We start from the raw sequence: 14,154 nt of genomic DNA, 5'->3' as shown, positions 1-14,154 counted from the left end.
ATTACTTATTTTCAAAAGTAATTAGTTACTTATTATTAAGTTGCTTTTTAAAAACATGATGCACAGCCTGAATACATTATAAAGCCATAGAACTTTCAGCCCAGTTCTATTTTTTCTGCATAATCCATCATATAAAATTGAATCAAATGAAAAAGTCTATTTTTAAAACTTGTTATATTAGTTTTAATCTTTTAACTTTAGGCACATTGCAACAAGCAAAAATTAAATTATATGCAACATCCTCTGATCGGAAGAAATTTGTTTAACATTTAAACCTATTTTCTGCATGAAATTTCCCCTTGTGGGACTAATAAAGGTATATCGATTCAATTCAATTCCAGCATATAAAATTAAATATTTTTTGTGTGCAAGTAAAACACAGCAAAAAAAATAAAAAATAAAACCAAAGATTTAACAGCACTAAGTCCTGTTGCTCTTAAATCTATTTTCACCTGTTGAGCAGGAGAGGGGCTGGTGGAGGTTTGCCCGGTGCCGCAGCGGTCATGTCAGTGGGGGGGATCCGGGGGTTTCTCTGTGAATTTCACGTTTCCATGACAGAGTGCTTGGGGCTTGCTCAGATTTGAAGTTTAATTTTTTTGCTGTAGTGAGAAGTTTTCTTTCCACGCAGACTGTACAGTGAACGCTAAGGTTTTTGTCACTTTTTGTCACTTTTTATGGAATCAAACTCAAAGTAATGTCAGTACGTCCAAGCCTTAAACTCTGCATGGTCGAGTTTGTAGTGTGTGTAGATCAATCCGTTGTTGATCTACACACGTCTGTTGCTACCGCAGATATCTCACACGTGTACGTCATCGTCATGAGACACTCTCACAAACAAAATCATGGTTTAGTAACGCAGTAGCGCAGCACGCTTATGAGAAAGTAACAGTAATCTAATTACTTTTTTGCAACAGTAATACCTTACGTTACTCGTTACTTGAAAAAGTAATCAGATTACAGTAATGCTTAACGCGCTACGTCTTATCTCTGTTCCTGACGCAGTCCAGCTGATGTACCCGTTGCACCCTGCTGCACACTTATAATGACTGTAGCTACTTTACCTCATGAACAGTAAACAGAGAAAATCACAGAGTGCATACTTAGGAACATCTCCCCGCGGGACAGGATACGCTCTGAAATGGAGACCAGGTGATGCAGGCTGTCCATCTCAGTCGTCGAGGTTAATGGAACCTGTGGGGGCAACGATCTGATAATGTACCGGTAAAAGGAAATGAAAGCTCATTAGTGAAGTATGCAGGGCTGTTGGATGGAGCTCATCACTCAAGGGAATTCAGGTGAGTCATAAAGGGACAGAAAAAGAAACAAACTTCAAAACTTTGACTCCAGTCAAATGTGGAAACAACGGCAACAACCAAACTTCTGGTCATCTAAGCTACACATTTTGACGCTGATACTCAAACTGATCATTTATTAACATTTATTTGCAAGATAACTTTAGTATATTTAATAAAGCCATGCAAATCTTTACCATCTTTTTATGAATATTTATCAAGTTACAGGCCCTCAAAGTATGTGGGAGTTGGCTCTTTTTAATTCGCCTCACTTTTCCAGCAATTTGCAGCCTTATTCTTACTTATAGGAGATGTCCAGATGACAGGAGGACACAGGACGAATCAAGCTAGAAGATGAGCCTTGCATGCAAATTCATCGAAGGAGATCTATCACAGCTGCCCATGCCACATGGTGCTATGACCCTCGAATGTTTACCCTGCATACACTTTTTGAAGTTTTCTCCAGTGAATTATCAGAAACCGGGTCAGACATCCAGGGTAGCAATGCTAGTTTCTGCTCTTTTACTTCATGCATATTAAACTGGTGCAGTTTACTGAAAGGTTTAATGGATTTAAACCTCCCACGCACACGTCCAAACCATCTCAGACTATCTTTACTACCTCTGCTCCTTGCACCGTCACATTTCCATTGGTCTCCCTGTCGTTCACACATGTATTCTGTCTAGCTTCTATTAGACTTTCATTCCTCTTCTCTCCACACCTCCACCTTTCCAGGCTCTCTTCAAATTGCTTTCCATTCTTAGTGCAGATCACAGTGGTTTCTGCAAACCTAACAGTCCACGGAGGCTCCTGGCTGAACTCACCTGTCAGACTGCCCATCACCACTGTAAACAAGAAAAGGCTCAGAACAGATCACTGATATAATCCCTTGAAACTAAGTCACTCGTGCTGCACACCTCACACTTCTCTGCCACTTCCTCATGCAGTACATCAGTTCCTCTCCTGGTACTTCTCCATCAACACTCTCAAAGCAAACATCACAGCTTTAGTGCTTTCTCAGCTGATGGTCACTCCTCTTTGCTGACCGTAACATAAACAGCCTCTGTGGAGATTCCTTCTTTTCTTGATCTCCTACCCAGTAATTTCATACATCTACAATAACTCTGCAGAGTTTGATGTTAACTGCAAAAATAATTGAATTTGAATCTCAATTTCAAATTTGGATTCTCAAAGGTAAATGTACATGATTGGCTGAAACAGAAAATGTGTGCTTCTACAATAGAACACAAAGCAAAAGCAAACCAAGCAAACTGCTTGAATCACTACCTGATGATGTGTCTGCGTGGAAAAAGTCACAGGTGCCCCACGCACACCTTAAGTTTCCTGGAGGTAGAGTCTGGATGACTTAAAAAAATACAAAAAAATTAAATTTGACACACAGAAGGTGAGGAGCTTCTCATTTGAAACAACTGAAAGCGAGCCGGTCCGGTGAGTCGGCGCATCCATCCAGTGCACAATGACACACTGAAATCACCAATGTAAATGCGGTGACTAAGGAAGGCTTCGGGAACGAGGTGAACACACTGGACAAAAGATATGTTATTCCCGCACTTATTTCACTCGCCAAAGTGGGAAGACCTATGCTGCATGCAAAACATCACAGAAGGAAATAAAAGAGATCTCAATAGTGTTCTGCCATGATATTCATTCATAGGGCTGATAGCAGTTTATGTATATTGTAGTCAAGTTCAGTATGCAGTCCACTCTGTTGCGTTACTTGTAAATTTATTTTAAAAGAAATATACCTCAAACATGTGCTATGAAAGATGTCTGAATCTTTGTGTTGATCATCATGTCAGTTTTATAGCAAAAAGTGCTTTTCAATCAGGCGCATTTCATTCCTTATCTCCAAAAGAAGCCAGTTTCAATATACACGAAAAGCTGAAAGGTGTGTTTTGCTATATTAACGGATTGTTGGGTAAAGTAAAAATCAGTGAATTGTAAATTATTGATGATTCGTCTCATAAGTCACGACACTGCTTTTACCTCCATAAACTGCCTTTATAAGAGGAAATTATCAGTATTGGTATTGGCAATACTCGTCCTGTAATTTTATTTTTTTTTCCATATTGCATTGATACAAAAATTTGAAGTATTGCACAGCACTACCGTTAGTTTTTTTTTTTTTTTTTTTTTTTTACCCATTAGCTCAGAATAGTAAAAAATACTTCAGTAGGGGACTGAAGTATACATTAGTGAAAAGGATGATTCGGCGTTTTCTGCTTTGGTCTTATCTGATTGCAGAAACTGTTTCTCTACTATGCCAGAAACAATCCTCATGTGTTATGTAACATATTTATACATCGTCACCCATAAACCAGTAAAAACACTGAACTGCTGTTACTGCTATTATTACATTTAATCTAAAGTTGCAAAACCAGTGAGTGCTCAGATGTGCTCGTCTCCATCTAGTGGTCAATTTTATTTACTGCAAACACATTCATTCATTCCAACTTCAGTTAGAGGAAAGTTCTGGAGAAAATCACAAGCAGTATTTCTTTGATATTTATTTGATTAGTTTTAATTTAGAATTTAGACTCAAATTACACCGATGATTTAGATTTAAAAAAAAGACACTGTGGCTGCAGAATAACCCTGACACCTTCACTGTAGCTGAAATAGACAGGTACTTCTATTGCTTTTCTACTCTGAGCACTTTCTTACTACCAATTTTGTTCACTCAGTCCTACAAGTGTTTTTAACCCAACATTCACACAAGGATGGAGCAACTCCGGTATCTTGCCCAAGGATACTCTGGAGTAGCTGGGTATCAAACCAGTGACCTTCCAGTTAGTAGATAAGCTGCTTTATTTATGTAAGAGCCCACGCAGAGGCAAGATTTAGGATAAACAGACACTACAATAAAAAGAAAACTTTTTGAAAGCAGTCGACTCTCAGTCTTGTAGACATCACTGACTCATCAGGCAAGATGCAATAAAATGTTCAAAACTAAAAATGGTAAAACTGAGCATATTTGCTCTGTAACTGCAAATTTTATTTTAGCTCTCCAAGTTCACGAAATCATCTGTTACTTTAAATTTTTCTAAAATCTAGTTTTTATTTTAGTTAACCAAACTGTTTTTGTCCCCACGTGTTTTAGTTTTTAAGCTTAGGTGATTATATTTGACTAAAAACTAAACTATGAGGAGTTACTTTAAAAACGCCTGATACAGTCAAGCTGAATGTTGGCTTAACTTTATGAAGCAGACACTAAACTAAGTAACTTGTTCTAGGTGGTGTATTTATTTTGAAGGCCACAGGGCCAGCTCAGGCTTCAGAATGCTCCAAATTCTGTTTCACAGTTTTCATCTACTCATTGATTTATGTGAAGTTATAGAGAGGGTGTATCACTAATATGGGTCATCTCAGGCTGTTGAAATCTTCTGGTTGTGAGGGAAAAGTTGACCTAAAAAAGAAGGGGCTAAAATTTCTTGTTTCGGACAGGGGATAAACTGAGGATAAACCCAGGATGAGATAAATATGGATTATTTTGAACTGAATAATAAACTCTAAGGATGAAGACATGCAGGTAGAAGTAAACAGAATAGCTCCTATTTAATATGCCTTTATGTAGATGAAACCTGATAGCTCTGTGACGATAGCACTCCTAAACAAAGGTATCCAATACAGCTGATTATTACTCTTCAGGCACTGAAGAGTAACATCTGTGAAATTCTGATAGGTCCTGAAAGAATTCCTCATTTCTCAGCTTATACTTTTGTGGCAAAGTCCCTGAGAGCCTCATTGTAGTCGTCAACTTCAGAAACTCGACGAAGCAATTAAGACGTGAGACGGAGTAGATGGAGGGCAAACATTTTAATAAGATTAAGAACCAGAAATATCAAGTACTACAAGCTATGGCCAAACAAAGTAGGACTCGCTGCCTCAATTATAGCCAAAAAAAACAAAAAACCAAATCAAATAATCCCTCAAAGTATGAAGAGAGAGTGGCTACATGAGTGTAAGTTCATCACAAAGACACTGTGGAGCTCCCTCAGTAAACACTTAATCTGACAACAATAATCTGTCTCATTTCTACATAAAGGACATAATATTCACTCACACATTCACTCACATACACTCACAAAGAGTACAATGAGAAACGCCTGCTGTTCTGATTGGTTACAAATGATTCACAAAGGAAATCATGCACCTGAAGAGCTTGATTCTGTTCTTCCTCAGCACAAAAATGTCTGACACCCGTTACAAAACCAGACTGTACCGGTAAACAGCGAGCCATGGGCTCCTACCCTCACAAAGTAAGACATATTTGAAAAATACATTTGCAACATCTTTGTGACTAGAAACACAATTTGCATCACTGTGTGTGAGATGAGAGCAAAGAAAGGAAGAAAAGTAAACTCAACCTAAAGCCTCACTGATGCCTGGGCCCGCCCAGGTCGACGCAGGCCGAAAAGACATCATTAAATATTCACATAAGTTAGTAATGCGTATGGCATCCTGTCATGTACAGACATATCATCTTTAAACCAGAGGGATGCACCACAAAGCAAACTGAACACAGCCAAGCCTCCTTTCAGAGATAACAGGTGTCATGAAGGTGAGATGTGTTTATCCCGACTCTGTGTTGAAGAAAAAAGGAGCAGATCACACTGAGCAGTGAAGACTTTACGATAATTACTACAGCCAAACATCAGGCCAGAAAGAAAGTTTCTTACAAAGATGGGACTCAATACAAAAGTTCTGAATCTCTGCCCATAAAAAAAAAAAAAAAAAAAATGAAACCATTCCCTTTGACATTGCCTCCTCATGCACGCTGATTTTTGATCGCTCCATGGAAGTCTCGACTCCTCACACCGTTTCTGTATCATGTCCTGAATCACCCCCAGTTCGCCTGAATCGCAGCTTTTTCCACTTTCACTTCAGTTTGCGTCTGTGCAAGTATGTGCTGTTGCCATCTTAGCTTTATGACACCAAGAGGATGGGCTGGATCTGACCAACTCCTGTAGCAGTGGCTTGTCATTCACATAACTATAGCCTCTGACCCTGATGGGGAGCTTAATTAACAAAAAAAAAAAAAAAAAAAAAAAAAAAAAAAAAAAAAACAACACACACAACTAAATAACTGCATGTTTTAACTATTTAAAAGTAGAAAGTGTAGTAAGTGGATGATATAGGGGGAGGGGAGGGTAATTATTCCAAAAATTTCCACAAAATCTGGCTTCTTTATGCAGCCAGATTACTCGACCATTAAAAGCCTGCAGATATAAGGCACTAATGCACTGGCTTCATGTTTCAGACATGGAAGCAATGGTCATCTCTTCTGTACAGCTTCGGCTAATTTGCTTTCTGTCACACACGCTTTAGGATGTCTGACTTCAGGAGGTAAAAAGTGCTATACAAAACCCAATGCATGTGCAAAAAAGATGAAGCCGCCACAGGGTAAGAAATGTTACATATAGATTTCACTGCTTTAGCTGCATGTTGTTTGTCTTGTGTAGTTGTAGTTGAGCAAAAAGCTAGGCTATGCAGGTAAACAATGTAAGGCAACTAGTCAGAACTGCTTGCAACTGAACCAAAACTTGTAGGGGTTTTCCCCCGCACCTTCATTCCCATTGTGGCACTTCCTGAACAAAACATATTGTGACTCACAAATGCTTGGATGAAGAGCCAATATTCAACGAATTTACATTTCTTCATTTCTGAGTAAAGCGAGCAATGCAACTGCTCTGACCAACCACATTTCAAGATGTTAAATTACCTCTCCAAATCTGAGGAAATTTGAGACTAATAAAAACTAGGGATGCCTTTTCAGATTCAGACAACCTTCAAAATCAGTCTGCAGGAACCCTGTTCTAGTCGCCCCCTTCACTCATTGTCAACTTTTCCAAACAACTTTGCGTGATCTTTTCCTTCCTTTCTACCACCGCCATGAGAGTTCTACCTTAAAACCCGTCTTTCATTTCAGCAGGTTTGTGAAGTCATTATTCCACAGTATTTCTTGCAGTGGATCGGATATTTTATATGGGAATAAAAATAATGATGGGCAGAATCTCTGAATCATTGGTGAACCACTGGTCAACTGCAGGTACTGCCTTCCAATTCGGGTTACGTCGTTGTTTCTAAGTTTGTGCCAGTAGGATTTATTTATGGGGTGGAAATGCATGGAACAAGTTCTAGGATTTCGCGATCTAAAACTAGCCATAGTGGTGTCCAAGGAAACAATTTTGAAGGAGAGATCAGCAAACGTTAAAGATACTAAGAATTTTGATTAACATGGGCAGAGCTGTGGAGCTTTGCGATCACACACTGCTCAGTGTTTTCTCTTTGCTGCAGTTTATTCCTAACACAACTCAGGAAGTGCATTCAGGCCTGACCCTGTCCCATAACAAAGGATGAAAAAAAATCACTTGAGTTTTTGGCCATTTCAAAGTGGAAGTACGTTTACTGACTGAATATTAGACAAATCAGTGTTCTACTCTGCTTTACATCAGCAGGAAATTATGAACAAACATAAAAGCACGTTTTCTGCATTGCCAGCCTAATGCATTTAAATCCCTGTTGCTGTAACAGTTTGTTCAACTAAAACTGCACAACTTCTTTGGGGGCATTACAAACACACGGCTCAACAGGTTTTGCATATATAACCTCAGCTGAAAATCTGTACTGCTCATTAACAGATAATGTTACACAAAAACTTTGAATGTAGCCTCCGCCCAGAGCTGAGTCATCTGGTTTAAAAAACAAAACAAAAAACAAAACAAAAAACAGAGCTACCTTCATGACGCTGAGAACTCTTTAGGCTCAACGTACCTCGTTTCGTAGTGCACCCCTCTGGTGTTACTATACGACAACAGCGGCCGTTACACAAACTGTATGACTTGGTACACACATCGGCGGTACAGACTACACAGGAATTAGCTTCAGTTGCTGAGAGGCGCAGCATTTACAATTATTAATACTTGTTGATGCCAAGAATTCTGACTCCATGCAGCTGTGGCAGTTTGGGGATCAGGACACTCAGAAGCGAGGCAGTGTTGATGACAAAGTGTGTTGTGTTGTATTTTGTATAGAAACTTGCCAGGAAGTATCTGTAAAGGTGGGGAAAAGACAGTGTGTTAGAAATACATTGCAGCATTTCGGTTTCAATCAAATAAAAATAGATAAATAAATACAATGCCTCCTAAAGTAAGTCACTTTCCACAGACACAAAGTTTGTTTTTGGTTTTTTTTTTTTTTTTTTTTTTTTTTATATAAAAAGTGTAAAACATTTTTTCCAGCCTGCCACTGGGCTCTATGAATAGTTTCCCGTCTTTCACACTATCATAACAACTATACAGTACAGAACTATGTCACCAGCATAAAAACGGACATCATAGTTGGTTAGTGTGAATGAGACTGGACCCAATACTGAACCCTGTGGAACTCCCCTAATCACGTAAAATGGTTCAGGGACATAAAGTCTTGAAACCATTTATAGGATAAAAATAAAAAATAAAAGACACACATATCCTCTGCTCAGACCCAGAAATGCTTAGATGTTTTTATTTTCAGGGACAGTCTCTTTGACTCACATGTGGAAGCTGAGATGTGCAGCCAGGCTTCACCTCAGCCAACTGAAGTCACTGAGCTGTACCTCTCCACAGAGTTTGTGCCTTCCAGAGAATTGTGTGTTAATTATCTGTTAATTAATACCGTTTTCTGTGCAGTTACTAGGATGTGGAGTCTACCACCAATGGCTAATGGTTTACTATTGTACAACCATAGAAACTAAAAGGTTTTTTGTGGCACGCTGTAAACATCTTATTTCTGCTGTAGAGCATTTTAACATGGGAGTCTGTGTCACTGTTGGAGCCAGGCTCAAACGGGCATTCGTGGATTCAAAGTTTTTGGTAGTTCCATGTCACTAGTATCATTTTCCTAGAAGTTTCCACTTGGCATTCTCTCACACATGGTAATGTCTACAGAACTATCAGGGTTGGAGGTACATGTCTAAAGACAACAGGTTCAGACAGAATCATTGGTATATAATACGTACAGAATAATTGGGGAGATGGTGAAGAACTTTCTAGATGAGGTGAACTGCACGCCATAGTCGAGCTGCTCCCAGTGAGTAAGAAGTCTGGCTTTTCCTTGGTCAGGGGTCTCAAAAGGGGTGCCTTTGACTGCATGCATGAAGACATACATTCCCTGTGGAGTGGAAACTGCGGTCAATAGTGTACTGACAGACTGGCCAAAAAGAAATGTGATGTCCTCTTATTGTCAACTACGAGGGCAATCTCAAAAGTAAGGTCTCCTATTGTTTTAGAAATACAACCCATTTATTTTCCATAATATTTACATCATTTTAAAGCTTGAAGACTTATTTATTTTTCCTACATAATCACCATTTCGGTCGATGCAGTTTTACAATGCCCATGTCGATCTCCTGGCAAACTTTTGTTGGAACTTCATCACCCACCCACCCTACAGTCTGGACTTCAGACCCAGTGACTACCACCTGTTCCCAAAGTTGAAAGAACATTTGTCCAGTAGGCAATTCTGCAGCGGCCGTGAGCGGGTAATGACATGGGCATTGTAAAACTGCCACAGCGTCTACAACAATGCATCGACCAAAATGGTGATTATGTAGAAAAATAAGTCTTCAAGCTTTAAAATGATGCGAATATTATGGAAAATAAATGGTTGTTTGTATTTCCCAAAAAATAAATACCTTACTTTTGGGATTCCCCTCGTAAGTTAGCCATCTTGGGAGGTTCTAATTACATGTCTGTGTCCAAAACACTGGAGCTTTAGATGGAAAAAGCTGCAATACAGAGGGAAATGTAATGAAACTGAAGCGCTGACATACGGCCAAGAAATAATCACCACACTGATGGTGTATTGTGGTGGAAAACAATAGGCTATAGTTGACCTCAGCCGCTACTGTTAATAGCCTTCCTTATTGGCTGTGATACACAATCCTTGAGCTCAAACTGTTCGATGACGTCACCCACATCAACTCTCTTCATTTGAGGCCAGCCATGCAGCAATGAAAGGTCACTCTTGTCAGACTTTGAGGCATGGGGAAATTATCATAATAGGTCAGTCATCAGGCTGTCACAAGGAAAACCGCCTTAAGACAAAACAGGGTTCCTGAATCAAACTGATAAGCGTTAGAAATCAGAATTAACACAAAACTTTCTTGAAATAATATAGAATTTAATGCTTTCCTTGCCAAACACAGAAAATTATTTTTTAATTATTTATTTATTTTAACTATGGACTGTTGGTTAGAACAAAACAAGGATTTTGAAGACCTCACTTTGATCTGTTAAATTTAAAAATGTTAACTTTGTTGTTTATTAACCCTCTAATAAAAGAAAATGTATTCAAATTAAATTTTGGAGGCGAATACTTTTTCAGTCTTTTGACCAATATGGCTTTTTCAGGACCAATACAGATCCTTAGTAAACTTGGAGACAAATAAACAAAATCAGCATCTGACCTCACCATCCCACTTATGTAAAAATAATCAAAAAGACAACGTGATATATTTTGACACCACTAGAATCTTAAAAAACATAGCAAGATAAATAGACATACTGTATAGTAAAATATCAGTACATCGTCCTGCTCAGAGAAGGCCTTCAGTAGATGACCACAGCTGCATTATTTGACCATTTTTCTGTGACATGTGACCATTACTAACCAGATTATAGAAATCTGATATTATCAAAGATGTAGGGCTCTGTTCCATTTTAAAAGAAAAAAAAAACAAAACAAAGAAAATGCATCACTGTCAGTATTTTTCCTGAGTACTTGGTAAAAATAAACAAATGCAAATAAATTTTAGAGACTTTAATATCCAGTGAAGTGGACTTTTCAGGGAAACTGCGAGAGATGGTTTTCATTAATATTTATAAGATATAAGAGAAACTTTAGCAGTGGATGAATTCTACTTTGAGCACATGCTGATTTTCCTGTTGCTTTGGGGACGTTGCTAATGGAAATAAAAGTTAATCCACGAGATCCTCATGTCTTTGGACACAGCAAGTGCAAGATTTGGAATCAGAGCTGCTGCTGAAACAGGTTAACGAAAGAGTGTCACATGTGAGTGAGTGTTGGCAAACCTGAAATAAACTACTGCTCAACCCACCAGGTAAGTCTGGGCTGTAACTCAGAGCATTTCCTGCAAGACATTTGGAGCGTGAACAGACTGAAAATCATGACCAAACCACTGCAGTTTAGCTGGCTTGTCCAGCGCCTGTGTGAAATACAGCAGCTGAAAGTCAGAGATGTCATATTTCAGTTTATGAACTGCAATTCATTCTTTTTCCCCCCTCAATCATATTTTTTGTTGCTCCTTTTGGCACCATCTAAACAGCCTTTCTCTATGTAGAAAAACCCCTGAACAGCCTGGTTTGTTTCTGAAGCTCAGATAGCAGCACTGACACAGCATGAGAGAAAACTGAACTTACTAAGTTGTGAATGACATTTGTTAGAGTCCACACCACGGGCACGCTGAAGAAGGGTATGCTCAGGAGCACGATGTGAAGCACACCAACACCAAGTGCGTAGGTCAGCCAAATCCCTCGACTGTTCATCACTCGGGTGTTTGGGTTCACCTCGCTGTGAGCCACACCCACATTCATCCTGGTCTGTGGACAGAAAGACATTCACAAAACAACTTTTCACTTCTGTTATACACATTATTAAAAAAAAGCTATTCCACCTGTTTTGTGTTAAAACACCTGGAGGTTGAATGTTTAAACTGAATTCAAAGAGCTGAGCATCGAGGTGGAGAGAAACTGATGGCAGGGATTTAGGGGTGGAGTTGTATTTATAGATAACAGCACCATAATCCAGCATCACTAATCCACCTCTTATTGAGTATGTTCACCCCATGTCTAAATGGGTACCTCTGATGTGTTTTGCTAAAAAATAAATAAATAAATCCAACTTTTTAAAATGAGAGTTTCCTCACACTTAACTCTTCCGTGAAACTCACTGTAATCTATTGTGTTTAGTCTCATTTACATTTACTAATTTTAAGTTCTTAGACAACAGTGAAGGTTTGTTGCAGTTCAGTGGCAGAAACTTTTAATCTGACTGCATTTTAACATGGACAAAAAGAAAAAACAAAAACTCCACAAAAACAATCAAATTCAATAGGATGGTCAACTATGATCAACACTCAGCCCCTTTAATAGATACACCAGTCAAAACACTCATTAAGACGAATATCGGTAAATTAGCCAGAAATGCATTTAGACATATTTAAAAAATGTCCACAAAACCATTTCTAGTGTTTACAGAAGACGTTCCAAAAATGAAAGACTCCATTGAAAATATCTGGTTGATATGGTTGAAATATCTGCTTCGAGCTGACAACAGCAACTTAAAAACAACACTAACTCAAATAATTATCACAGTTATCCACAAGAGCATCTCTGATTACAAAAAATGTCCAATCTTTAAAAAGGTAACACCGAATGTATCTAATAAAGTGGCTGATAATTAGATAATCACAGTAACAGCATGTACCGGGTTTAGCTCTGAAAAAACAAGCTGACTGTAACTGTATGAATTTTATCGCTATATGGTGCAGCTGTTATTTTGAAAATCAAATTACACTATCAAAGTATGTCTGTAGTACTTGGTACAACAATAACGGGGGTGGAGGGCCTTATGTAACTGGTTAAACTTTGGCCTCTGACACACTTTCTAAATAGATAAAGGACAGATCAGAGCTCAAGTTGTTATTAAAACAGCTAGCATAGTCCAGTAAGTGCATCGTTATTTTAACGGGCAAATGACATATATACAGCACTGAGTGCGGCGGTTAATGACTCAAATTTTTATATTAGTCTCAAATAGTGTTCACTGTGGTCATTAACTGCTGCTCTTGTCAGCAGACATGCAGATGATATTACAGAAAGACCCAGGAAAAAAAAAGTCACTATCTGCTTAACTTTTGTGTAACAGCACACCACACTAGCCTTAAAATCACCCAGGAGGCACCAAGTTAACTTATGTTCACTGCACTTGTTATGAAACTGGTGTAAACCTGGTATTTAGCAGCAACCCAACCCTCACAAATAGTTGTATAAACACGGAACGCCTCCCTTGATTGTTTTTTCCCAGGATATAGCCGGACCCGAATAACCACCCTTCATAAACCAAGTTGAATTCAATTAAATACAAAAAGGAAAAGAAACCTCCCACAATCCCAGAGTGCGAGACTTACAGCTAGTAGCAAGCAGTGAAGGTATTTGCACGAACAAACTGCTGCAAGAGAAACGCTTTTTCCTCCTGTTGTGCTCAGCTCCCAGACAGTGCAGACGGCACGACGTAGACGGACACCACCGGAAGTAGACGCGGATTTAGGGAGTTTTTACCCGGGGTATTTTTAACTCCACGGTTTGACTTGTAAGGCCGTTTCCCCGCCCCCTAACGGTTCACACCAATCAATACGCCAATGAACAAATACATTTTAAAAAACAGAATACATGTTATTTATTTAATGTTTAAATACATTTATTTAAATGTATTTAAATTAATAAATTATTTAAATATTAATTTAATATTTAAATATTATTTTTTAATTTTTATTTTTATTTTTCATAACAAGTGCAGTGAACATAAGTTAACTTGGTGCCTCCTGGGTGATTTTTAAGGCTAGTGTGGCGTGCTCTTACACAAAATTTAATTATTTTTAATATTTAAATGTTAATTTAATATGAAAAGTTTAAAAAGCGGTTTAAGGATATGGTTTTTACAGGGTACAGGGAAAAGGTAGAGATTTGATAGGGTGTTCTTGTCTAATATTTTCATGTGTGTGCGGGTGCACGGGTATGTTGGTATGGGTATATAAATATATATATTTGTAGGTTGTGTA

General features: G+C 38.4%; 1 protein-coding gene across 1 annotated transcript; it reads right to left on the bottom strand.

Annotated features, from left to right (window-relative positions):
* Nucleotides 1–5,110: 5,110 nt before the first annotated feature.
* Nucleotides 5,111–13,639, bottom strand: ormdl1 (ORMDL sphingolipid biosynthesis regulator 1). The gene is made up of 4 exons (XM_040027559.1): nucleotides 13,504–13,639; nucleotides 11,735–11,914; nucleotides 9,313–9,464; nucleotides 5,111–8,365 (listed from the first exon to the last, which is right to left on the bottom strand). The coding sequence occupies exons 2-4, from the start codon at nucleotides 11,906–11,908 to the stop codon at nucleotides 8,230–8,232; spliced, it is 462 nt and encodes a 153-aa protein (XP_039883493.1). The 5' UTR covers nucleotides 11,909–11,914; nucleotides 13,504–13,639; the 3' UTR covers nucleotides 5,111–8,229.
* Between the last annotated feature and the right edge of the window lie 515 nt (nucleotides 13,640–14,154).

This window comes from Simochromis diagramma, unplaced genomic scaffold (assembly GCF_900408965.1).
Source record: "Simochromis diagramma unplaced genomic scaffold, fSimDia1.1 OVJJ01000343.1, whole genome shotgun sequence".
NCBI classification, from domain to species: Eukaryota; Metazoa; Chordata; class Actinopteri; order Cichliformes; family Cichlidae; genus Simochromis; species Simochromis diagramma.
This window is presented reverse-complemented; position numbering and strand designations above follow the sequence as displayed.

What these genes read in the sequence shown, in the direction of transcription:
- ormdl1 (XM_040027559.1), bottom strand. Translation starts at nt 11,908, where the DNA reads ATGAATGTGGGTGTGGCTCACAGCGAGGTGAACCCAAACACCCGAGTG. An exon ending in CAAATGTCATTCACAACTTA is followed by an intron (nt 9,465 to 11,734) that starts GTAAGTTCAGTT and finishes TCCACTCCACAG; the next exon opens with GGAATGTATGTCTTCATGCA. An exon ending in ACCATCTCCCCAATTATTCT is followed by an intron (nt 8,366 to 9,312) that starts GTACGTATTATA and finishes CCACCTTTACAG; the next exon opens with ATACTTCCTGGCAAGTTTCT.